This window comes from Macrobrachium rosenbergii, chromosome 14 (genome assembly GCF_040412425.1).
Source record: "Macrobrachium rosenbergii isolate ZJJX-2024 chromosome 14, ASM4041242v1, whole genome shotgun sequence".
Classification (NCBI taxonomy): Eukaryota; Metazoa; Arthropoda; class Malacostraca; order Decapoda; family Palaemonidae; genus Macrobrachium; species Macrobrachium rosenbergii.
This window is the reverse complement of record NC_089754.1, coordinates 39,931,377-39,959,277: the sequence shown is the minus strand read 5'-3', so window position 1 is coordinate 39,959,277 and position 27,901 is coordinate 39,931,377. Positions and strand designations below refer to the sequence as shown.

General features: G+C 35.7%; 2 protein-coding genes across 4 annotated transcripts in view; one reads left to right on the top strand and one right to left on the bottom strand.

The window, feature by feature from the left end:
* The window catches only part of Clp (Cleavage and polyadenylation specificity factor subunit 4), a 56,192-nt gene that overhangs the window by 16,128 nt on the left and 12,163 nt on the right, over positions 1–27,901 (top strand). The gene's annotated exons all lie outside the window — the stretch shown is intronic.
* On the bottom strand, positions 699–26,072 carry U2af50 (U2 small nuclear riboprotein auxiliary factor 50). Of its 2 annotated transcripts, XM_067116545.1 has the most exons (11): positions 26,017–26,035; positions 25,700–25,890; positions 23,411–23,522; positions 23,106–23,257; positions 22,467–22,744; positions 20,781–20,871; positions 19,597–19,698; positions 18,036–18,124; positions 6,072–6,194; positions 1,638–1,817; positions 699–1,255 (listed from the first exon to the last, which is right to left on the bottom strand). In XM_067116545.1, exons 2-11 carry the CDS (start codon positions 25,734–25,736, stop codon positions 980–982), a joined length of 1,440 nt encoding a protein of 479 aa, XP_066972646.1. In that variant the 5' UTR covers positions 25,737–25,890; positions 26,017–26,035; the 3' UTR covers positions 699–979. The 2 variants fall into 2 exon arrangements, with proteins under 2 accessions (XP_066972646.1, XP_066972645.1); XM_067116544.1 differs by having other exon boundaries at positions 25,700–26,072.

Genomic DNA, 27,901 nt, shown 5'->3' with positions numbered 1-27,901 from the left:
CTAAAACATATAACTTTTTTCTGACCACTTCTTCCTCTGAATTGAGGTAGAATTACTGTCCCTTGGATATAATTAAGGGTACATATTGTGACTTGACATTTACTTTAGTTACCTTGTATATCTGATAGTCTGTAAAAATAGAGGGATGAGCTTAACCCTCCATGTTTTCTGCAGTCTGGAACACATTCTCATTTTGGCTATTAAATAAGTATATAACTAGTTCTCAGGGCATTCTTTTATGTTTTGAGAACAAACAAATTTAGACCAGTTATTTGTTCTTCATGGTCAAGTAAGTACTAGATCAGCTCAGATTTCCTTGTCTATTTTTTGTTGTCCTGTTGATATGGTGCCAGAGTAACTAGATTGGACTTTTCATGTCCATCTACAAAGGATAGCTATGGGTGGTGATCATGGTTGTCACAAATGTTGACCTTCCTAGGAGAATTTCTGATGTACAGTATACCCTCAGTGCCTCAAGCTCCGTCAGTATTTGCTGGTTTTCGCTATTCGCCGGGGGGATGTGGTAGGCATCCCCCGCGAATATGGGGGTTTACTGTAGTTAACACCAGAGGACCATTGGGGATGACATATGAGCTTGTGAATTTTGAAACACCTATGTTGTTAAAACAGTTTTTAACATTCCAGTACAAAGCTTATGAATTTTGTACATTTACAGATGGAATAAATCAAATGAGGCATTAGTTTGTGTTTTTATTTCCCAGAGAAATGAATACAATTACAATTTCAAGGGTTAATTCAAATATGCAAATGGACAATCACAAATTTCAAAAAGCATGATTTGACTTCAATTTTATTTCCAGCACTAAAAGTATTTGTGTCTACTTTAAGTCTGACTTCAATTTTATTTCCAGCACTAAAGTATTTGTGTCTACTTAAGTCCAATCACTTGTTGATAACTCCTCTGTCAGTCCAATGTTATTGTGTACAATGGTGGCAAAAGACAAACTAAAATCTAAATTTAAAAGTCACGTCGATGGTACCTATCTGGGTCAAAGTAAGAGGTCACTACCACTCTATTAGCAAATTTCCTTCCAGTAAGGTTCTGCTGTGCCTTCTGACAATCTAAAACAGAGTTGAATTCTACAAAGACCTTTCCCACACCAGGGACCTCAACCCCCTCTACAGGTCGAGGAATCTCCACAGAACGAACAATGCCATACCGACTACACTCTTCCCGGATATCCTCCTGAATGTCTTCATACTCTTCATCATCTTTAAGTTCTTCTGGTAGTACCTGAAATGAGGTTCAAGACTCGTACAGTACTCTTGGGGAAAACAATGAGTACTCGTGCAGTAACAACACAGAAATTACCATTTATAGCTTTAATTCCAAAACTAACACCTTTATGAATGAAATTCTAAGAGGTTTTCTGGATATGATAATTCATGTCACAATATAGTGCCCCGGAAGTTTAAAACTTTTTATTTTTACAGGAACTATGGCGATATATCTAAAAATTCTAAGAGGTTTTCTGGATATGATAATTCATGTCACAATATAGTGCCCCGGAAGTTTAATACTTTTTATTTTTACAGGAACTATGGCAATATATCTAGAACTTCAGTAACTACTTGTACTAGTAAACAATTGTCTACCCAAGAGAGACTTGACTTACCATGTTCATAAGGCATAACACCTCAGTAGCAGGACCTGTACCACTCTGAAGTTGTAAACCTGGTACTTGAATCTGCACAGGAGCTTGTGCCATGGCATTTGCATTCTTAGCACCTACACTAGCTCGTTGTACAACCAGTTTTTTATCACCTAGCTGCATTCCATTTAAGCCATGAATGGCCTGGAAAGAATAAATAAATTCAAGATAAATACCATCATCAATAAAAGTAATGTACAGTATTTGGTTTTACATATGTGAATTTTCCTCTGTCAATATATAGTACAAACTGTACCAATACTTTTATAAACAGGCCTTCCTAACTTAGGAACTTTTTGGTGTGTCCATATGCACTTGCACAAAAGAATTCCACAGAAATATGGGTGAAACTGAAAAAATTAAAATCTCCACAAAATTACAAAAAGTAAAGCAAAAATGAGAAACCATATATATATTAAAAGTTATCTAAATTAAACAAGTTCCATGTAACAAATTAAAATTCAGTCCTGGGTAATACACATGAGCTGGAAGAAGAAATTAAACTGAATTTGATATACAATTTTTGTGATGACATTGCTGATAATACCGTCATAAAACAAGCAATAACTGGTTAACGAAAGACTAAAAATGACATATTTAAAAAAAAAAAATGTTACTAGTATTTTTCTTAATATACAAACCTGAGGTCTTTACATTAACTTTCAGCAAGCTGGAAATCTGGACGTTAAACTTTTGCAAGGTGGTTACGGTAATAGCTACCGATGGTAGGGGCGGAAGCACTGCCCACCAAGTCGGCACACATTCAATTTTAGTTTACCTTTTGGCCCAGGTAAGAGAATGAGGGGTGGAAGAGGTAGGGCCTTTATGTAAATACATCAGGTGTGTATGTTAGGAAAAACACAAATTACTTTAAAATTTGTTATCTATTCCTACACAAATAAAAACCCTCGGTCTTTACATATGGGAGACTTGCTCTTGAAGGGAGGATTCTGAGTAAATCTCTGAACTGATTAGTAGTTCAGCTCACCTGGGTACTCTCTTCCTGGCCATGAAGGAGCAAAGGAAGAAGACCATACTTCAGATCTATTGAACAAGGCAGAGGTTCAATCGCCAGACTTCCGGGCATTTCTAATTAAAGGAATGTAATATTCTTGATTCGAAAAGGTTTAGATAAACCCACAGTGTCGGAGACTATAAAGCTAAGAATAATCAACTGGTTTATTCATAGTCAGTCCCTCTCTCCCCTTGCTAGAAAGAAGGAAGGATATGCATCTACTAATCCAGATGGAGCTAGATTATAGATAGGATATTCAGTCATCTAGTTCACCTGTATGCAAGCCCGTCCAGCACTTGACAGCTTGTACACTGTTCCTCTGCCCTCTGGGAGAGGAAGGAAGACAGAAGAAAAGGGAGGAGGCCAGCCCCACACACACACCTCCTTGAAGCCGCACACCTTAGGCGAGATGCAGCCTGTCCCTCAAGAGCTGGGTGAACTACATGACTTGTTGAGCATCCACCACAAGACCCATGGAAAAGGTGTCCAAGGACCTATGGGCAACATCCCAAGGTAAAAGGAGATGAATGTGATTCATCTGCACGATTACATTCCATCCTAGTACTCCGCTGACAGGTTCTTCCTGCATGTGATAGCCAGACCTATGTCCCTGGCCTCGAAAGATCTGGCATGAAACGTACTGATGTCCACCATGAAGTTGTGGGGTACACTCGTTTGATCATCTCACCAGTCAGAGAAATGACCACTTGGACACTGTTTCTCGGTCAACTCGAAGCTAACAAACGAGTCAGCATTGGGCTGCAAGTCTAATCTTTAAGGAGGCAACATAGACATCATACTGTCATTGGAACCACAGGCATAAGCCTCCAGATGTAAATGGATACCAAAGAAGTCTTACTCTTTTCAAGGTGCGAGAAGACAGAGCAGAACAGCGCTAACTTCAGTAAGTCAAGAAAAGGACTATGATCATGCTTCTTCAGAGGCTGAATGAATTTCCTGAAGTCAAGGTGCCAAGATCAACTGTCATTATCTCCCAACTTCTAGCGAATTAATTGTTTGTAATTACATCCTTCTTGCTTGGGATGTGTCTGGTTGGCCACTGTACTGAATGTTCTACTGTCTACTTGTGCAACTGCACTGCAAACTGCAACAGAGTAGATGAAAGGACACTAGGCCCTTTGTTGACCATTGCACTATCATGGTGTTGTTTCTATCACACCGAGGAGTACCTATCTTTGGATCTTGAGACTCTTGAAAGTCTAAAAAGAACTGTGGTCAAGTTCCAAGCCGTTGCTATCAAAGGAGTGCCTATTTGGACCCTGAGACTCCTGAAACTGTCTTAAGATCCACATAACATTCTCTCCCTCTCAGGTTGTGCATCAGCAGCAACTACTACTTGCATCTCCCAAATCTTCCACTCCTCAAAGGGAAGTGTAACTACATAAAGTCAAAGAAATGGAGCTCCTAGACACAACTTGGCTGAGTAGGAAACAAAAACAAGTTTATCTCCTGACGAATCAGGCAGAATGACACGAAGTTGTAAGGCCAAGACTTGAATCATGGATGTGAAAGATGTAAACAGAATCTGGTGCTCCAGGAGGTCACCTATCCAAGTACTCACCAGACCCAGTCACTGGTAAACTTCACTGACTGGACGAGAAGCGATATTCTCAATGTGGCATAGTCAATGGCTATTATGCACATGGTCCGCAGAGAGCGAGCCAAATAGTAATGTTGAGATTGAAAGAATAATTGACCATCTTCCTAGCTGGAACGGTATACGACAACAACCTTGCTAGGTTTAGGGAAGTTTCATCCTCGTATGACTTGAATAGGGAACCCTCACCTGGAGACACGAAAACCTGCCTTGTCTCAAGCCTCTCAATCTACACAACATCTGAAAGACCAATGCAACATTCCAAAAAATTGTGTAGTTGAAAATAAAAACAGTTTGTTCATGAAAAAGCATTTCAGAACAAGAAGAAAAAGAACGCCAAAGAGGGAAGGTCTTAAATACAAGGTTGAGAGACGTCTAAGTGCTGGGTTTGCATAAATACAAAAAGGCAACAAAAAAGTATGTAAAATGATATATAAAGAGAAAGGCTCCAAAACTTATACAGGAAGTCAATATGGCTAAGTAGCATGAATAAGTAAATATATCATTAGGGAGACAGAAAAAAATGTTGAAATGTTTCAATACATCAATATATGCAAAGTATAACAAAAAATATAAAAACAAATATATTCAAACATGGAAAAGTCAAACAGCAAGTCGGAGAAAGGAAATGCTCATCTAAATGAGATGGCAGCCAAAAGAAAACTGCGTAGAACTGAATACGCATTGACTTTGTGGGCTGTGCTTCTGCCCTTACCATCAGTAGCTATTACCACCTTGCAAAAGTTTAACGGCTGGATTTCCAGCTCGCTGAAAGTTCATCCCATATGTAAAGACCGAGGGTTTGTATTTGTGTAGGAACACTTGATATTGCAAGAAACCCTTATATCATTAAGAGAGCTAACAGTTGATATTAACTGATACAGACCATTACTGTTTGGGAAATTTTTGGTGCTCATTGGTGCACAGTGTACTGAAAATTTATTTATCATCAATAGATCCTGAAAGACATAAGACTCAACTGCAGAACACCCAGACCACTGGTCATACTTCCTCCAAACAATTTTATTTGAAACTCCATTGGGTTCCAATGTATTTTGAGTTGGTCTTCCTGTATTAATAATAACTTAAATCTACTTCCTGTATTAACAAGAACTTAAATCTACTTTAAACCTCACTCCTCCAAAAAATGAATGAGATGTTCTCAAGTACTGTACTGCAATCTAGTGGTAAAACTAAGCCATATTTAGAGGTTGGGCAGCAAGAGGGAAGGTAAGTGGAAATGGAAGTAAAGTAAGGTTAAAAAGTGATGGTAGTTAGGGCTGGATGGGACACAGTAACCACCCTTTAGTAGTGCCCACAGTATACCATGCATAATGTACTGATGGCACTACCCCCTATGGGGGGAACTGTTGATCTGTCTCTAACCTGAGATGCACAAAAAACTTTTTAAACAGTGGTTTTACTTTCGCCCTTCATATGGCTGCAGTATGTGCTTTTCATTTACTGAATAAAAAATTTAGCATACAAGCTCCTCACTTTCTTATTTACAGTACTGTATATGATTAAATTTCACTCACAATCACATACTCAAAAAAAAGTTTGTTTTCAATTAAAAAAAAAGTTTGTTTTCAATCTTTATATAATTAGATTTTCAAAACCTGGAATGTTAAGTTTGTTTTTAATCTTTATATAATTAGATTAATTTCAAAACCTGGAATGTTACTTAAATAATGAAATTACTAACATGAATGAGTGGAACCTATTAGGGAACCAAATAATGAAATACAAGACCATACTCACTAACCTGATCAGTCAGACTGACATCAACATATTCACAAAAGGCATAGCCCTTGGACAGTCCAGTTGCAGAGTCTTTCACTAAATTAAATGCTCGCAGTTGACCAAAAGACATCAGCAGCTCCTTCACCTGAAATGATTGCACCCACACACAAAATATTAATCAAGTTCTTATCTTAACCAAATTATTTCTGCTTCCAAATCTAATTCCAAACCAAATTAAAAACAAAATATAAAAAGTATGAATCTTGAAGAAGTATACAAGTATATAAAAAAAAATAATAAAGGGACAGAGGAAAGTTTGTATTTAGCATAGTAACCACAACTTTCGAGGTGTATGATTTTCATCAGCACGACAGCAGATGCATCAAACTTACCGTGCACAATGTTAACCATGATAAGAGGCTTCAGTGGGAAATCATAAAAACTACTATAAATTGCCATAAAAAAAATCAATGCTAGTTAAAACACAACATATCCTACTTCAGAAAATCTGGAATCACTGCTAAAAACTATCAAGCACCAAAAAGAAAATTTTAAAATTTTCTTCCAAACCAACACAAAAAGATATTAGAAATTTCTTGATCTTTGTATATGACTTTCTGAGAGAGAGAGAGAGAGAGAGATTGTACAGGAGTTTAATGAATGCATTAGTTCACCAAAGACACTCCAACGAAGGCAATAAACCACCTGAAAACCTTTCTAGATACACAACCTAGCTTAACCTGAATACAAAGCTAAATATCTTGACTCTCAGAGGGCTCACACAAATCCTCCTACCAAATTAAATGCAAGACCAGTATCTAAAAAAAGATGGAAAAAAAAAAAAAAAACTAATTTACTACTCAGTAAAATGCAAAAACTGTTTCAAGAGTGCATTTTAAATACTTTGTAACTGTGTTATATGCTTACCTGCTGTCTACTTAAGCAAGAACACCAACCTTTTATGGGTTAAACAGAAGAAACAATCAGTGTTAATAATCAGAGCTGATTATTTCTTCCATTCAACTCCCTTCCCTACCTACTCTTAAAAGTTTCAACTGATGACCAAGTGTAAACATCATGCATGTATCTTGACCTGCATCATACTACTCAATTATCAAGATACATACTGAGTCCCAGAGAATTTGCATCCAAATTCTAATTATTCTGGTTTCATGCTTCAGATAAAAAATTGAACCAAGACTCTTTCATAATAGCATTTCCTAAACTTCAATCTTTATAAAAAAAATATATATAAATAAAAAAAATAAAAAATCCCAACAACTTTTAACACAAACCTTATTTTACATAACTTGCCAGACACTTAATTCCTAGTAGAAAGATGAAGATTAATCAATCAATTGAAAAAATGTTAGCTCTTAAAAAGTTGGCAAGATGGGTTTGTCCTTTTTAAAAAGAACAATATTAATTACCTAAAAAGTAAGATCACTGTTGTTATAGAGCAATTTAACCAGACCAGCGAGTCAAAACACTTGACTATCATAGGAATGGTCCAGAAGGTTTGCCTTTATAAAATTATAAATTGCGTTCTTAAAAACTTTGATAATTCGGAAAAAGAGTCAGAGAAAATGTCAATTGGTCTATATTGCATACCTGTGGGACCTTTTAGCTTAACAGGTTCCAATGTAAGTTGCTGATGATATTTTGGTGTGTAAGCATAATATTTTAATTACATAAATATGCACGTTCGTTTTTCATATATCATAGGCGTGGATATTATAATGGAAGAAATGGTATATTTAACGTCAAGGAGCTAACTGACCTGAGTTATGTCAGTGAACATCTGTTTAGAACAAACATATCTCAGTTCAAATAATTTTTAACACTCCAAATAGCTATGAGATCTGGTTGAAGGAGAAAGGTTGCTACCACTCTAAGTCTTGAACTGAATTGTTAACATTCACCTTAAAAATCTCCAACACGATTCATTATATATTTAATATCAACTTTGCAAGATTGGTTTTGCAGTAGACCAACAATCTTGAATTCCATAAATATAGTGGTAAAACTGTTACCTTACATAACAGCAACAATGTTGCCTGTAAATTATGCCACATGAATTTTAATGTTAATTAGTAAGAATTTTACTTTTTTTTTTAGTTCAGTCAATTGACATTTGCTTTTTTTATATAATATAATATGAGCTTTCAACTAAGATGTCAAAGATTCAACCTAGGAATTAGACAGTTTGGCTTATGATATAAGGTGGTCTCTTCTTTAATTCAATTACATCACCTCTAAAATATATATATATTTATAAAACAACGACCCTTTTACTCCCTGTACGTTGGTACATGTGCATACAGATGGCCATGGGGTCTAAGTAGCAAAGATGCATTTTTCTATGGTCAGAGCAGTTGCAACACAACAAAGGGGTCAAGAGGTGGGCAATAAAGGTAAACTAATGTTAGTTAGTTATAAATGATTTGTTTAACCAGACCTCTGAACCCTTTTAGGGTTCTTCTTGGGCTGGGGGGTAAAGTAATGGATTTGCACTGAAATCATTAATTTCATTCGTAGATGTTTATGTAAGTCATTGCATCGTTGGTACAGCTGCATGTGACCCTGCTGGTCTAAGACTAGAACAACATCATAAAGACATGCTAGAGGAAACGACTATTCCTGACACACACAACCTAAACTGATGTGAGTCGAACTTCACCCAACACGACTAACAAACCAATGGAGTAGGAATTTAGCAACTTGTAAACAGCACCTCTTAAATGAATTATTATTCAGAAGATGAACCCTATTCATATGGAACAAGCCCACAGGGGCCACTGATTTGAAATTCAAGCTTCCAAAGAATATGGTGCTCATTCGAAAAGAGTAACAGAAGGTATTGGGAAATAAAGAGACCAGTTCACAGGTGGCAAAGGTAGCCAGGAACCTACAATTTTACTCCACTCCAATGGAATGTCCCGTATACCTAAACCCTTAGCTTATAACGCTTCTTCATCCCAATCATAAGAAAAAAAATAAATAAATAAATAAAAAATTCTAGGAGGTAGAATAAACTTCATTCTTGACCTCAACAAAACGAAGGAACAGTGAAGAGAGTTGTAAAACAATTCTATAATCCTGTTGAATGGAAGTTTGAGAGGTTTGGTAACCAATTCAAGCTATTCTTCTTCTTGACTTAATCCCTGTTAGAACCAATACAAGCACAAACAATCAAATATGACAAATTTATTAAATTAATTTGTATTTTTCATAACTAGTGCCAGCTGGAGTCTGGTAAAATCAATAAAATTGTATATGCAAGGGACTAGTGGCATCTGTCCTTAGTGTTGTGGGTGGCTTTACTAGAAATTTTTGCGGCAAATGCTGAAGGAAAAGCCATCTTAAAGGCAGGATTGGCAAAGGAAGCTTGAAAAAAAGCTCCAGATATTGTCATGATCAAGCTCTTTTAAAACCAAAGATGAATTATTATTACGTACTTTACACAAACTGTCGAGCTCATTTATTTAGCCAAGGATGTAAAGCGAATGAAACTGAGGAACGCAGGCATTCCCGATGAACTGAAAAGTCAACAGAAAACTGTGATCGAAAGGAGCCAATACTAAAGTGGGACAGTTAGCTATTGAGAACTTACAGGAATCCTTTCCATACAAGCCAACCTATCAGGATTAACAGATAGTCGTCGTCTTTACACTAGGATTGAGTGTCTACATTGGGAGTCATGTAGAAGAAATGGGTTTGTGATAGAAGTTCCTACAAAGAAATTTAAACAGACCACAGTCTTGTGACTTAGCTATCACAGAGCTTGACCAAATTTTCCACCCCCCTTGAAAGAGGTGAAAACTGATGCGAGGGAAAGTTGGACAGTTAGGTGTATAAAGAGACCAAAGGGAATAGATGGGAAATAAAAAGGCATGAAACATTGCCACTGAGGGCCAGAGAGATGCTGCAAAGAACCTTTCATACTATCTATCACGTGACAGGCATGGAACACTAAGCGGTATCCCTCTCTGTATTCTTGAAAGTTTAAATACCTCGCTAGACAACTTTTATGCAAAAGAAAATGCATAACCCGAATTGTGATACTGCAAATGCTAATGTTTGGAAAGATCGTTAATAAAAAAAAATGGTACTGTGTACTATCAGGAGGAAAAATTCTAGGTGTTAAAATAAAAAAAAATGCATACTACGAAGATATGATTTGACAAAAAATTCTAAACAAAAAATTTAAAATTCTTTTTACCTTGGCGTTTTCTCCCTACAGTTCAACGCTTACTTGCTAAATGAAGCACAATAACCAATAAATGATTTTTAACTAAATGATATTAAGAGCATGTCAATGTTCAAACAGCACATTTAACATAAAACAGAAAATACATGCAGTTGGAATACCATGCTTAAATATATAACCTAATTATAACCCAGTTTATAAAAAGGGAATATTCTTAAAAAACATTCAAAAAAGTTGAACTGAGCAGTTTTCAGAATCTGACAGAAGGCAAGTCCTATCTAAGAGCCTAAGCTATTACATGATACTGTGATCCCATCTGGAGAAAGGTAATGTACAACAGTGAGTACCAACACACATCACTAAAAACATGTGAAACTTTACATTCAACGCGTGTCTTTTCACAGGAAATGTTCTATTTGCTAACAGAAACCAGTATAAATATGTAAAATTCTCAATATACAGGTATGCTGGAAACAGTAACCATGACTGCATAGAGCAAAAGAGATAATTGGGAAATTTGGTATCCACATACAACTCAAGTTGCAAATTTAAATTTTAGTACAATAACCATCCAACATAAAAAAACTGTTACTAGAATTTTTAAGTTTAAACAAAGGTCTAGAATTTTTAAGTTTAAACAAAGGTCTTCAGAAAAATAAGCACACGTACAGAATCAGGCTGATTTTTGTTATCGGCATTTTCAGTAACAAGTGACAGTCTGGTATAAAGATGGTAATACATATCCTGCTCCAGTTTTATTTGTTTATTTGCTCGATGAGACAGCTTGCTATATGATATGTCAGCAATCATGCAAGATATAAAGTTACATTAGGCAACAGGTGATAAAGACTGATGAGTTCTGCCTGTATGTACAAACCCTAACTTGAACTAAAACTAAAACCCACAACAATTTTCAGAATAAGAATGTAACTAAAATCCTAATGCTAGGAATATTAGGATTTAAATGACTGCCCAAACAAAACAAAACACTGTGTTGGACTCAGAACCAATAAGCCAAGCAACAATTAAGCTAACTTGCTACTAAAAAAAAAAAAAAGAGAGAGAGAGAGAATTTTTAAGTCTTATTTGTCACTCAAAGTAAGCAAAAGAGCATTTGCATTTACAAACTTTGTTCTAACACACTACCACAGATCCTATCCTACAAAGAATAAAAACTCAAAAGAACAATCAGAAATGAATGAATGAATTATGAAATAAGCCAAGCACTGGGGTACTTCCAGCCATTCAGCTCTCGAGACAGTGAAAAGAGGGAGTGGAGTTGTTGCAGATAAAGAGACCCAGAAATTGAGATGAAGTACAAAGGTCTAAATGTGAAACTGAGAAAACCCCATAGTTGTGGTAAGAATTCACAATTGAGAGACTGGACAGTAAAATGGAAGGAAGGATGTGGGAATGGAAGCAAAAGACTAAACAAGTTCAGCTAGGGGCCAAAGGGATGCTACAAACACCATATAGTAATGCCTAGTGTACTTTGTGGGATGCCATAATGACACTGACCCTATTAAGACCCACAGGAAATTACCTTGTAACTACCGAGTAGCACAGTCACTGCCATAGTCTATTTTACTTAAAATACAGATCTTCTCAAGACATACTAATCACTTAATGTATGGATACAGTATACGCCCATTCTAAATAATGTCTGCTGTTGAACAAGGAAAAACTTTCATTATAAGACAAGTAGTGTTCAATTATCTACAATATAAAGAGAAACATTCATTCCTATTTCACAGTCATGTTTCTACTTACTTACAAATAGCAAGACAATGAGATAATAATGCTCTGTCAAAATACTTAGTTTCTGATAGTTCTTCACAGGTATGGTAATAATTTTTTCAACTACCCAGATGCACTGCCTTACTTAATTCAAAATATGTACAAATTATTGATAAAGCCAATTTCCAAGTTAGAGTTGTCCCATACCATCAAAAAAGGGGAGAGGGGGTTGCCTTGTAATGATCTGCATACTAAGCCACAAAATTTCTGTATTGGATAGCTTTTTCTCCCAGCATTTTGACTTGGAGCTGGGTGAACTTGGTAGGCAGCAGTCTCAAAGCAAAAACACCAGAACTTTTAATGCCAGCCCAGAACTCTGCCTATGAACTTAGCTGCCATCTGCGAGCAAATTACTCTCCCAATAATTAAATTAATTTATGCCAGCAGTTAAATGATGGAGATAGTATTGTCAGAATGGCCCCAACCCAATGAGGTGGCCATGAATGATTCATTTATTCATTTATGCCAGCAGTTAAGGAAATGACCCAAACCAAATGAGGCAGTCATGAATGCTTGGTGACTAAGAAGAGGATCTTCAACTCCTTTTCTTTAGATCCAACAGATGGGCTACCAACCTCTGGTCAAGAAACAAGGAACCATCAACAGGAACAGGTCTGGCAGAACTAAAGGAATACCCTTCTGCAGATTCTACTCGTCTTGCCTCCAACGTAGTTTCTGAGGCATGCTTTCTATGACTGGTACCCAGACATAAAACATGGTGGCCGCCCTCCAACAATGAGGTAGATGAGGTATCAACTTCTCCAGGGATAATGTTCATTACCTACCTGGACCTAATATGACTGTGCTGTGGGCTGAGTATGACACAGGGAAGCATCAATGGGGTGCTGAACGACAAATCCTTTCTTATGAATGGTGGACTAACTTTAGGATGGTGTCAATCCTCATCCCAAGAACTATACCAAGCAACAGGTCTGATGTATCCAAGTTGAACTGTAGCCCAATAGACCACCACAATGCCAGAAGATAGCTAGATGCCAAGACTAACCAGTCATCGAGGTAGCACCAGTGATGAAGACCCAGACAATATGCATAGGTAGCCACAGGCATCAAAGTCCTGGTGAAGACCTGCTGGGTTGTGTAAAGACTGATGCCAATGGCCCATAACTTAAAACACCTGTTTCTGTCATATGAAGACTACTGAATAAGGATGTACAAGTATGCTTCCCTCAAGTCCACATAAGTAAAGGATATTCCCTTGTGTACACATCATCAGACAGACTCCGTCTCAGATGAATCTTGAGATGTCTAAGGTCTATGACTGGTCTCCAAATTTTCTTCACTACTCCCTTCAACATGAAGGTTATCTTTTCATCTAGGTCAAGCATCTTGGAGTTGGATAAGTATGGTACAAAAATTAAAGTCAGCAATGGCAGCCTGGCATTGAGGAAAGGAAGATGATAACCATCTTGAAGAACTCTTAACTGTAGATGCAACAGTGCATTTCAACAATAAAAGCCTGAGGAGGCAGCTGCAGACATCTTGGGAGCATGATGCTTGCAAACCCTCCTTTGGAAATGAAGAAACCACGAGCCAACAGTCCAATTTCCCTCACACTGGTCACTTTTGAATGTGAATCCTTGTCCAATAAGGACATAAGGAGCTGCAATCACAATCACTCCACTAAACTTTCACATGTACACTGCAGCATAACGAAAGTCACTACTGCAAATCTACAAAAATCCAAAAATACAGCAATGGAAAATGTCACAAAATGAGCAAAAATTCCTAAAACTAAGGATTAACGATAGGATCATAACATTAAAAATAATGAACAATTACATATACTAAAGCAGCACAGCAGTAAACTATACTGAAAACTGAAAATGGAAGACTAAAAGTAACCATTTATTGTGCAAAGGCAAGAGAAACTGCTATGTAATATCTAAAAATTACAATTACTGAAATCTTAAAACTGAAAATTCCAAGAATCTTATCAAAAATATGACGACACTTAGTAACAAGTGACCAGAGGACAAAACCACAAATAAAGTCACAATTCACTACAAGCTAATGTCAGAATGACAGAAAAGTAAAAAGTACAGTAGTGAATGACTGAAATCTATGGCAAATCACACTAATGCAAAAAATGCTAGTCATAAAAGAGAGCCTCAGAGTACGTCTGCTAAAAACAGAGCCAAGAGGATGAAAGGAGTGGGGTTTTCTGTCTGATTTTAACAAGTTTGTTCACTTGAAGATCTGTTTGGGACTATTTATATGGATTACTTATGATAAATCATATTTATCATAAGTAATCCTTATAAATAGTGGATAAATATAAATCATTTTATCCATACTAACTTACCTAAAGTACTTGTATATCATACATATTCCAGTCTATTAATCTGAATGAATGATACAATGAAGTACCAGTAACTAATAGGTATTTTTAATGCCCAACCTTGCTGACAACCTACACTGCAAAATTCATCTACTGTCTCCTGCACTGGTCAAAATGTAATATCTTTAAGCAGCTTCAATTAGGATTAAAAATCTGACTGACAACCTTAACAAATGATAATACAATCATAAAAAACTATATTCAAACATTTCTTTACAAAATGACTATATGAAAAATTATTTGCAAGTGCAACCTCAGAAAATCAATACCAAACTATCCAATCTGATATTTAAAACAGCACTTCAAAAGTTTTTCAAATTGCAATTTTTGGAAAATGAGCCATTCAACTCTGATCCCTAAGTACACAATATTCAAATACGAATACAGGTCATTCATTGAGAATACAAAAAAGTATTTAAGGAAGGGACTATGACGACAGTCAAGTAAAACCTAGGCAAAAAGTAGTGTTAGTCTCATAAAATGAAAACCCTAGTGTAAGCTAAACGAATACACCAACCAGCGTGACGAACCATGGGGATGGGACTAGCAACCTGGTCAGAAAAACCAGTAGTTAAAGTCTGGTGAGAGTAGCAATGGGTGACCATTGGCCCCTAAAAGCCAACATATTGAGTGAGTGAGTGTACAACCCTCAAAACCTTTTTCCTCTAGTGGTATTACTGTAGATATCCAATGAAAATGTATTTAATAAATCTTATTAAGCACAGTTTTCATTTACATAACTTCTTTTTCCAACTATGTTCAAGCAAGATAAGGATTATATAAGATGAATCAAGATTTGAACCTTTATATATGTGGAACGGAGATAAAATTCTTATGTAAATCTAAAACTATATTCTAAAAGCAGATTACACCTCAACAGCCATTAGTTTAAGCAGATACATTTTGCTACATTAACATGCAAAATTCCTAATAAAAAAAAATTCAAAATGTGGGGAAATTCAATTTCAAAATTCTGGCTTAAGATGAACTATATAAATCACATGAAACCTACCTGTAAACACCTAAATTTCATCCCATCTGACAATATACTGGCCAATCTTGACTCAAAGAAATAAAAATTCCGTGGACAATCTCGGAAGTCTGGCAACAATTGACCAAAGACAAGTTGGGCAGAACTTACCTATCTATCTCCCACCCGGAACCTCGACCCTAAAAAATTTGTTGCGCCAATTTACGACCAAAAGACTGGAACTTGCCTTGGTCAGGACGGTTCATTATGATATGGATAGTGAGGCAGGCTTTATCATGGGCAGTACAAATGGGCCTCTTAGGGCATTCAACCACGAACCCTTCGCTAGGGGAAACAAACGGGGGAAGAAAGCAAAAAGACATGATCAGTATATTTGGTTTTTCAATGATTGGTGGTTGCACACTTAATCACTTAATAAAATTCAAGAATATTGGCATTCGTATGTTGAAACTAAGGCCCATGAGTAACCCCCTGTAAAGAGTCTGAAAGAGAACCCTGAAAGAAAACCCTGAAAGAATGCAGCTCTGAAAAAGAACTCTGCAAGAAAACTGGAAAAAGGGCATAACACAGCTGGATATAATGTCCAAAATCAATTTTTTCTCAATCATACCAAGGCTTCTTAATTTTGGCTAATAAGCTTCTTTGAAGAGTATTTAGCTGGTATTCTGCATCAAAATGAAGTCTTAATTATGATTTGTTTACAGATTAAAATAAAATTACCAATCAATCAACCCCTTTACGTTACTTCTATCTTTAAGGTGAACCCATTTTATGCCTCCTGTAGATTTGGTACAGGGTTGCTTGAGGGTTAAAAATATATTCTTGAGAGCCCTAAATTTAGCCTTGTGATTTTTATAATTCTATAGCTATGTGAACAAGAAATGTGGGCAGTGGTGATTATGTCATAGCCGAGTTGCATCTGCTTTCCGCACATGGTGGTTTGGTGGAAGTTGGTAGTAGTCGACCGCATCTAAACTGTGCTGGCTGACCTGTGTGTGAGTGCCTGCAAAAGATGTGCCGATGTCGGGCCATCCTCACTTGAACTGAACCAACCTGACCTGCCAGTTTTAAACCAAAGATTCTATACAAAAGATAAGAAACCAACTAGATAACCAGAAACAATCTAAATCCTGTAAGAAATGGCTGTCAAATACCAAATAATACCAAAAGAACTGACCAAGATTGGTGTGTTTAGTAGAAATTCATTTTGCCATACGCAAGTTTCTCAATATTGCTATTAACACCACAAAAGACAAGAGCTAAATTCCAAAAACTTTCAACTTCTTGACAAAACAGCACTGCACTTGGATAACTTTTCTGGAACACATTACAGCGCATAAGTGTATGTCCAGTAAGTTAGCTGGGCAAAATCTTCAAGTTGAACAAATACTATCATCGATTCTCTGACAAAAATACAGTTTTAAAAACAATTAGGTTTTAGGAGATGTAGTCAAAGCCAAAGCCTTCTCAGTCACATCTACCTTTAAGAAAGGTTATCAGTTTTGGATAAATGAATTTGTATCAGCGAATACCAAACAAATTATTGACATCCATCATCGTAAGCATACCCTTCAGCCAAGAGTTCGAAAAAGTACTTATCCTTCACCTATAAGTATTTTCAAAACTAAGTCTTTTATTACTTGTCCTTCACCTATATATTTTCAAAAATAAGTCTTTTTCCCTATCAGTACAAGTCTACTAAACATATTTCTGGTGTTACTTTCTTATCTTTTATAAATATTGATGCCTAAAAAAAAAAAATCAGCAAACCAAATACCAAGAACATCTTTTCTTACCCACTTTCACCTGCACCATTCCTGTCTGCAAGAAGTTTAGACTTGGCTCCCACAGCTGAACAAACTTTAGTAAAAAAAAAATAAATAAAAATGGGCACCACTAATGACCAGGTGGTGCAAGTTCAAAAGAGTAATGCAAAGATGCATATTGTTTTGTTCTAAAATTTAAAGCTGCCTGGTTCACCTTCAGCTGAAAATCAAAACAGATACTGACAAGAAAAAAAAATTTCTGAGACAAATGAAAGATTAGGAATTACCTTAAGTCTCCTAAGCCAACCCATGTGCCTCAAAAATTTTTTCTTCTCTTTCAAAGTGTAAACTTACCTTCCACAAATCACCTTTAAATCATTTGTACATACGAACTTATATAAATAAGTTTATGTAAGGAAAATCACATCCTCTGATTTCTAAAACACAAAGTAACTGTCAACTAAAGTGTTACTAGATGTCTTAATTTTATATTCACAAACTGTCAGTGTCAAAACAGAAAGTTTATTCATCTCATTGGTCAATCCTTGTGAAAACATAACAACCAATCAAGGTCTCCTTTCGTACCACATCTTAAAAAAAGAAATGGCAATGAAGAAATCGTCCTCAGTAAAGTACTCTAAAATACAAAATACAATCATTTCATAACAGTACAAAAATTATAAAAATAAGTATACTGTAGTCTATAAATAAAACACCTACAGAGAAATTACTAAAATAGCTAATAGTACCATTTCTGATGTCTGAGCTGCAGACTGGCCCTTAAAGAGAGCTTCCTTCTTTCCTCTTTGTAAAAAATGAGAGGAGGAAGAGTTGTACTGGCAAACACAAGACTAACGACATACCTGGTCCTCGTTGAGATAATTTGGAAGGCCTCCAATAAAGATCTTGTGAGGAGAATCGGGCACTACTGTTGACACCACACCTGCAATGACTGAAGGAGCAGAAACAATTATATAGTGATTAAACCAAATGACATTCTGGATCTAATGTTTTATTCTTTTTCACAACCCCTTCAGACAGCTGTTCATGTATGGTAAAATGAATTTTAGCAAAAACTATGACATCATCTTCATATATGTAAAGTGAATGACGGCAATAATACTTCCTGAGCTCCAATGCTTTTGTGCCAAGAATTCAATACCCTCAGAAAACTAAAATAAATCCTAAAATATGTTGAGTCCTATTTTTGACTGCGATGAATCAACATTTTACATTAATTTTTCATTAAAACACCTTATCATTAGATAAAATTAACAAAATCTTCAATAGAAGTGTTGTGGTATATAACTTCACTAAAGAAAGCCTCATATCATATACACAGGAAATAATGAAATACCATTCACCCTAAAATTTCAGATATGAAATAGCAAAAATGACAATGGAATCACATGTACTTAGTATCAAAACCCTACTACTTTCCATCAAGATCTCCATTCAAGAATTTTAAAGGGAAATCTATTCTACTTTTTTTTTTATGTAAAACTAAGCCTGACATCCCATCTATATTGAAGACATTTTCAAACGAAAAAGCTTATTACCTACACCACTACCCCTGTAGTTAACAGATATCGGCATTTAAGATTCCATCACACCATTACTTGTGTTCTGCTTGCTCTCTTCTCAACTGGCTATCCAGCTTCAAGGGGTTTTCCTTTCTCATATTTTACCTATACTGTATACATATATGGCTAGCACATAAAGATACCCAAAAATAACAATACCCAAAAACTGTAAAAATTTCAGCCACTGGACATCATTTAAAAATACAAGAGAAATCGGAATAAAAGAAACCACTAAGCATGACTTATATCACTATTCCTCAACAATCTCTAAGGATACTACTATGTTCCTGTTTCAATTTTTTGCATTTCAAAGGTTACTCTGTTCTTCATTTTTATTTCCTCAACACAACATAAAGTACTAAAACCTTTAAGGTATTTCAGGCACTCCTTTATATAGCTTGTAAAAAAAAAAAAAAAAAAAAAAAAAAAAAAAAAAAAAAAAAAGCTGTTCATGCAACTACTAAATGTTATAGTTACAATCTTCCACACAACTTATCTGAATTGCTCACAATTCTAATAGAACCTCGAATGTCAAAAAAAATTTCATGAATCCCTTGGTCTCTTAAAATATTGTATTTCAAACTATTCACAGGTATAAATACAAAATAAATACTAAGCATAAGAAAAAAGAACAATCTGGAACACACACGGAAATATTCTGTAAATTGTCTCAGTGCCGCCAAACCCACAGCTAATTAGATGTGTTTTAATTAATCTTTTAGCCTTGTTCTACTACTCTTAAAGTAAACCACCCATTGCAAGACTCTTATACTGATTTTTGTTGCCGGTAATGAGAGAATTTACAGGCACATCCGGTGGATCCCCCCTTCGCGTTTCATACCTGGGATCTGAGATGTCGTACCTGGCATGGTTAACGTGGGATGCTCAGACATGCCGGGCATCGGCTGATAATCGTGTGGTCGTCGAATTTTGAGAGACTGACCTTAAGAGTAAAAATTGACACTTCAATACCCGAAAAGTGAATACAATGTAAATGATATATGTGCCAACAAACATCTGGTAATAATGAAACAGCAACAAACATCTAATCATGAAACAGCAACAATGGGTAATTGCACTGTAATCTACTCTAATCTAATCTAAGAAACAAGATCAGCCAACTTCATTGTCCTCATAAGGTGTGACAAGCTAAAAAACCTTACACCCTTCAATCATTTCATCTTACCAATGAGGATCAGTAATCAGTGCAACTTTCCATATCACTGCCAAATTGCTTATTTAGCATGTCTGAAAAAGAAAACCCTATACAACTAGACTATGTCCGAGGAAAACAACCTATCACACTAATGTCTGTTATATAAAAAGAAAGAGCCACATGAATCTGAAACTAATTTTTCTACAAGCTAATAACTCATTTCAGTAAGTAACTGTTTTCTGCCTTTTCCTCTTGCAGTATTTTCATCTGATGCAGCACAAAGTTTTACTTTTTGCATATTTTTCAAATTATATTTAATTTCTTTTCTACCAAACTTGCAAGATAAGATCTAAGGGTTGGTAGCAAACAATAAGGCTTTCAGATGTTTTGACATACTGGACCACTTTACAAACTTTACAATGATCATATACTTTTAAATATTTTATAAATCACAACTTACTGTCATTTTGGCACAAAATAACTGGAAACAAAACATATGCCCTCTACTGAAAGGCTATCAGTCCTAATAACTTCTGGCAATATAATAAAAAAGATTAATACCACATACTGTACTCTTGTTCATGGTGAGGAAAAAAAAAAAAAAAATCCTGAAAGATAAATCCCTAAAATAAAGTACATTTAAATTTTTTGTTTATTCTATCTCTGACCTACTTTGTATATATGAATGTTTTCTCTAATATCCAATACCTCTACAAAACACAATGACATTCTTCTAAACCAAAATCAACAAATCCTATGGCACACAATTAAACAAACAACGAAGAGAGACAGTTTAGGTTGAGACTTCTGCAAACTCATGATTCTCCAAATACTCCATTTGACAGAAAGTCACACATTATTTTACAAACCTTTGAAATTTATACCATCGAATGCTATGGCTTGAGTCGTTTCATCAATAGAACGAAACTCTAAGAAAGCAAAATTCTTGTCCAGGTTCACCTGCAACAGAAAAGGGCAAGAATAAAGTTCACATTCATTACATTTAAAATGAAAGACAAATAATGAACTATACCTCAAACAAAAATACACACTTCAATTCCAATACAATAATGCCATGTACTTTGTGCTGGGAAAATTAAAACAATGGCTAAGTGGAAAGGATGAATTCTGCAGACGCTAACAAGTTAGGTAGTGGGGGTTCATATGCACCTGCATGTGTTAGCAGGGTTTCTCAAAAACATGTAAATATTGTTGAGATATGGCAGCTATATATATATATTCGGACCACCTTGAGGTGATTATCTTTTTGTGAGAAACCTCTACTTACCATCTTGATGTCAGCAATACCATCATACCCAATTAAGACATGGATTTTTGTCTTTTTCAATGTTTCATACCCAGCTTAATAATTGTGTTAAATGTTTTATATTCAATAATAGCAACATTTCCATGTTAGTTAATTCATTTTGCCCATTCAGTAGGTCAAGATTTCAAAGTTCACATCAGTAGCCCATATATAAGTAAACCTAACAAAAGCACACAAGGCAAGAAAACACTGATAGTCAAGGGGGTACAGCAGACACTGTCTGATACAATGTGCTTTCTCCTGAGTGCTCATTTACAATACTGATCTACTTCACAATCACAGAAGTGAAGTAATAATCTAAAGAGATGTACAGATTAATACAAAGTGGATTCATAAGAATATAATTACTATCTAGTTGGTAGATTTGTTTCGAAACTTGCTACAGTAAATGAACAAATCAATTTGCTATTCAAGAAAGAAATCATACCTAACCTTTAAGAGCAATTAGGTGACTTCTCACAGCTAATTATATGACAACAGGATCTACAAAACAATCTTAACTTTACAGTAAAAATCACTTTATCTCCCTTCTCATTCTTGATTCAAATTGGTGCTGTACAATCTTAATCATATTAACTTCAGAGAGTACTACATCCACATTGAATCCAATCTACTATACATGTGACTGTAAACAACTGTTCACAAATAAGTCAAATCATATCAGTGTTGTTATAACACAACAATTCTATCATACTAAGCTCATTAATCCTATATGCCTCATTTCCCTAACATGGAAAACCTGTCTCGCTGGAAGCCCAGGGTTCCAATTGGGAAAGCTGCCCAGAACAAGAAAGGAAATTAGGAAGTAAAGAATAGACTATGGACAAGAAATATCTAAGAAAACCAAATAAAGTAAATAACAAATAAATTATGTAAAATGAATAAGGCAGTTATATGAGGTGACACTCATGTCAGGCTGCTCAACTAAAATGCATCTTTGCCAAGTTTGTCATTCTGAAGCTCCAATAAATCTACCACACAATACGCATACATTGCACAATTTAGTCACAACAGGAATAAAACTCTTGGAACACTGTGTGGTTCTAAACCTCTAAAAAGAAAACCAAAAACTACATATATGTTAAAATTAAAGAATATCTACAAATGTGGTAGATGGTATAGTCAGATCTCAATGCAAATGATCAGAATTACAAAATATCTTACAGAGCTAGCATGAGCCAACTATGTAGTTACCATACAAGCCTTACAAATAAATAACAATATTTACCTGACAAGCCAAAACAGGGTTTCCAGCAGCTTGTGCAAGACCAGCTAAATGCATCTGTTGGTTGAAAAATTCCATCATTTCCTCTTCAGTCACGCCAAACGGTATGTTACCCACATAAAGACGTCTAGCCTGTCTTGTTATAGTTGACCCTACAACAGGAACTGGTGCAACCTGTGCTACTTCTGGCAAAGATGGTACTGCTGTTGGCACTGCTGCCATCTGTCCAGTAGGGGGGGCAATCAACGGCACAGTGACATTTGAAGGAATTTGTCCAGCAGCTGAAATGGATTTATTCGTATTAGAAAGCCACATACCTGTAATAATCCACAGCAATTTGCCTAAAATACTCTACAATAAGCTATAAATAGCAATGCAATGGCTAACCATATATGACCTAATACAGACTAAGCTTCAAGCTTAATCTACTTGGACAATGATTGGCAAACTGTATAAGCAAGCACTGTGCACAAGCTAATTACAAAGGAAAATAAACTAAACTGATTCTTGATTTCATTATGTATACCTTCCCAGCACATTTTCCTTTTTAACTGGCAAATTTTTAATGAATACAGTATTTAATCAGTCTCATGCTTCACATTTGTAAATGCTCTTAATGGGCAATCAAAACTAAAACCTTACCTTGCATGGCTTTGTACTGAATTGGTGTTATGTGTTCAAAGCCTGGTGGAGGTTTGTCCCAGTAGAGTGAAGGCTTCTTTCTGCGAGATTTTCGCCTACTCTCCCGGGAGCGTGATCGTGATCTCGAACGGCCTCTGGATCTTGATCTTGTTCTGGAATAGAAGTTATTTCATGTCCAAATTGCTTTTAAGCTCTAATGAAATTGTACAGAAGAAATTCAAAAACAAAACAAAATCCTCTGACAGGATCTTTCAACATAAATGTAAAGTGAGATACTCCACATACAGTAACGATCTTAATCTCACCTGCGCTTGCGTCGGTCACGTGATCTGGATCTGCTCCTCTTTTTTCTGTCTCTGTCCTTGTCCCGATCTCGCTCTTTATCCTTATCATTTCGATCTTTCTTATCTTCCCGATCTGTAATAAAATTTCACATGTGCTTTAATCATAAAACTCAAGTAACCTGAAACTGCAATCATCTTTTTTATGATCATTATTGACAAATAAATACAAGAAAAATGTGATTAAATAAAAGAATAGAATAGAATGTAAAATTTAGGCCAGTAGCCTGTTGCCAGGACCTGAGGTCATTCAGCACTTATAGGGAAATTGAGAGTAAAAGGAAGAAAACCTTGCAGTTGCACAATGAAGCAATTGTTTGGAGAGGGTAGAAAGGATTATGGAAAAAAGATATATATGAATGGAGGTACACTGAAAGGAATGACAAGGGTCGCAGATAGGAACTAAGGGGACACTACAAAAAGAAAATTGCACCATGGAAATGAATGAGTATTTTCATAATGTACCAAGTAAACAAGAATATTGTTGCAACATATCTTCAATGGGCAGGATAAACATGAAAAAATGAACCCTAACATAGAGATTAGTCATATTAGGGTGGTCCAGATAAGCAAACGCTGTCACCCACATAAGGAACCAGCACTCCACGTTAGGTCAAGTTCGGTTAGCATGCCTTCCTACAATTTTCCTCGCTACATTTTCTTCAAGTTTTATGAAAAAGTTTCGGTAATTGTTACTGTTGACAACTATGGGCTATGTATTTTGACTGATTAAATTTTAAATTTGCCAAGGACATGCAACCACAACACAATCTGCCACTTACACTTGATATTTAACTGTTGAGACAACTAAAAAAGAATATAATTTAAAAGAATGCAGCTCCTTTACAAAATGGGAAGTAGGTTACAACCATAAAAACTAATATAATTGTGTTTAGTCTTCGTACAATAAGTGATGAAGATAATTCTAAATCGAATATGGCATCTTGCAAAACAGTTTAGTGAATCCAAATGGGTAAATGTAAAGGAAATGGCCAAACAAAGATACAGTTTACCAATTTTTTGGGTTATTAAATACAGAAAAGAATGTATACCCTATGCATTACAGGTGAGATAATCTGAGAAATCTACAGAGAACATTAAATTTACCTTCTTTTCTTTATGTTTTTGTGTTAATCCCCGAGGGGCTGGTATAAACTTGGAGGAAGCTCTGTGGGGTGCTGTTTGGTATCAGCCCCTCAGGGAAGAGAGTAAGGACAAAGGACTGAACATCTCTCATGATCTCGTAAATTTCTCAAATTATCTTATCTGTACTGCATCATATATATAGGCTATACCATTTCAACATTCATTCAAAAAATTATATCAATAAAAAAGACCTTCGTGCAGCTCTCGCCTTTAATTTACACCCAACTGCCCATGAACACTTTCTTTCCAGTGATCAACTGACTATGCAATGACCCTGAACTAAACACCAAAGTGATATTCGTTACCAGTCACAATATTGTACCCTAATTGTAATCAGCAATATCGTGGGTTGACACCTCCATATGTGGCAAAAATGGTTTAGTTTTTCTGCGTTTTATCCATGCAAAAAGAAGCTTTTGGATTAAAAGGTACCAAACTCACTTTCCCCAATAGCCTACATAGTCCTAGGCCTGTAAACGTTCCTATTCAGCATATTAGAGAGATTCCCCAACTATTTCCTGCATGCATATTGCATACACCGATAAATCAACGTTTTAAAAAAAAAAATACCAAATACTTCACGCAATGGGTTCTTCAAATTTCCCCAAAATTATACCTCCCTGATGGCTGGCTTAAGCCTAGAGGTTCAGCAGCTGTCGTATCTTCGAGTTGGCCGAAAGTCTTGCCAGCCTTAATTTTCGCTATGGTTTGTTGGGGCTACGTTTTAATACCTGCGATGATCTCTTAACTGTGTAAGCTTTACACAAATACAATACGAGGCAATAATAAAATGCGTGGGCCTAACTCCTAGGGTGCCTTTAACCGTTGTTCCGGAGATTAAAGTAGCCAGCGTCACAAGGTACTATAGGGTTTCAGTTTTTGCATTTGCTATAACCACCATTCAATACGGAAAAGAAAGCAGTTCTGGTCTAGAATGGTACCAATGCCGTATTTATTCAGACATATGAAAAAGTTACCGGAAAGCCAACTAAATATGATGTGGCTTGCCGTTGTTTTCGGCCACCCGGGTTGCCAAGCGGAAAGGTCGCTTACTCTGTCAAGTTATTTCCATTTAAACGCTACTCTGATGGCTTTTCAAATACTTACCCTTGTCAGACTTCTCCTTGTCGCGATCCTCACCCATTTTGCCTGTATTTGATAAGACTCACGTAGCCTTAAAGTTCCGAAGCGAGTAGGAAATGCGACTTCGTGTCAAAGGGCGTTTCGTCCGGTCCAACATGGCGACTTCATCAACGTAACACGCTAGGGGACGCAGCGGGAGAGTCGCACTCTTACTTCTAAGCTGACAAAAACGAAAAATAAAATCTACACATCGGCGCTAGGTTAAATTTTTAATTTAATTTTATTATGTTATTTCTCAGCTTTTCTCAAATCTATTTTATCGAGCGTGCTGTAATGCGTACGTAGCAAACGTAGCACCGAAGTACAACGACGCATCACTTTCATAAATGTGTACGAAAAAGCTTCTAGAAAATTCTTGATAATAAATCGGTCGCAATACACGGCTTCTACATAATCAGCGTCAAAAATTTCCATTCAGCTCGTATTAAGAAATATAATTGCTGAAGAAGAAGCTTCCAGTGAGAGAAATGTCTAGAAAATCAAATCGTCTGTTCTTTGGGGTTGGATTCAGTTCCAACTTCATGGTCTGTTCCACAATAATCCCATGTTATGGTCTGTTTCTCATAAATCCAGCATTGGGGTCTATTTTTCATGAATGTAATAATTGAAATGTAAGATAGGCTAAGCAGAGAGAATGTTTCAGTAAATCTCAATTGGTTATTAAACATAAATTCATTGTGATCACAGGAAGAAAATATACTTGGAGGATCCGGTAAATATATATTTTATATTTGAACTGTTTCATCGGCTGTGGAATGTGAGGCTGTCTTTTTTAACGTTATTTTTTTTTTCTTTAAACTGAAGTTTCTTATATTTCATAAATTCCTTATAGAAAGCTTTATTATATAGGATATAATTGTTTTACGTTCAGAAATAGTAAAAATATTAAGGTTATTTTTAATTCATATGTATGTTCTCAGGCATATCTTGACCTTTTTGCTCATTAATATTCTACGCTACACCATTCTTGAGTTATGAAAAGTGACCATTTTTGGTTTATATTGTCTGATTCATGCTGTGGCATTATTCGGCTGAATTTTTAGACGAATGATGAATGTAGAGTGTGTCTATTGAAGGGTATCATTGTGATTTCAGTCATGTGCAACTACGTACACTTGAGTCTATTTTTACGTGCGGTTTCATTTAATAATAATTTTTTTTGCACGCACACGTTAGTCGCCATTTTGTGGATACAATGTCTCTTTTCTTTCATGTTTGTGTAAAAGAAGCAAAAATGGATCCCTCTTGGTTATGGCGTACTCTAAAGTTACTGAACAACCTGGAAGCCGATCTGACTACTGTACGTTTATATAATTTATAGGTTCTGTTTCTCATAGGTTTAGTTGAACACCATATCTGCGAGGTGTTACATATTCATTTGGAATTTTATGTGGTTCCCGACTGAGTTTTGGCATTTTTATATAAATCTGAAGACCTCTTTCTATTTTTTTGTTGTCTATTGTTTTGTCCTTCCATATTTCCTTATTTTTTGTTTTCTTTACACTGGTATATTCGCTAGTACGCTATCACAGTATATGCCTTTTCTACAGGAATTTTATATTTATTCAACAGTTATTTTATTTAATATTCCTCCTTGATTCATCTAAATATTCCTATTAGTCTCTGCTTCAGGTCTTATCGTTCATTATTTCACCTCTTTTGTTCTTTTTGTATTCTTCAACAGCATTTTTTAATTAACTCATGGACTTTGTTTTTCCTGCTGTAATTTATTTCCTCATACTCTTTTTCTTCTGTAGTTATGGCATTGCGTCGTAACTTCCTTCTCTTACTATTTCTGCTGCATTTACTTCTACAATATTATTCTTCTTTTTGTTGTTTTCCTTTTCTCCAAGGTTCTTTGTCACAAAAAGTCTTAAATCGTTTCTTCAAACGTACTAGAAGTGTCTGCCATTGGTTTCTATTATCAACTCTGAATCTGTTTGCTCTAGATACTTCTTTTGTTTTTGTGTTTTTTTTTTTTTAGGAATTTTATTTTTATTTTTAGTGTGTAATTTCTTCTGTCGCTGTCCTATATCTTTCTTTCTTTAATTGTCTGTACTAAAGTGGGCGTTTCCTGGGTAGAGATTAAAAAAACCCTTAAGAGTTCTTACACTAATTTTTTCCTCATCGATCTCCATATTAATAATTTCATTATACTGTAAATAA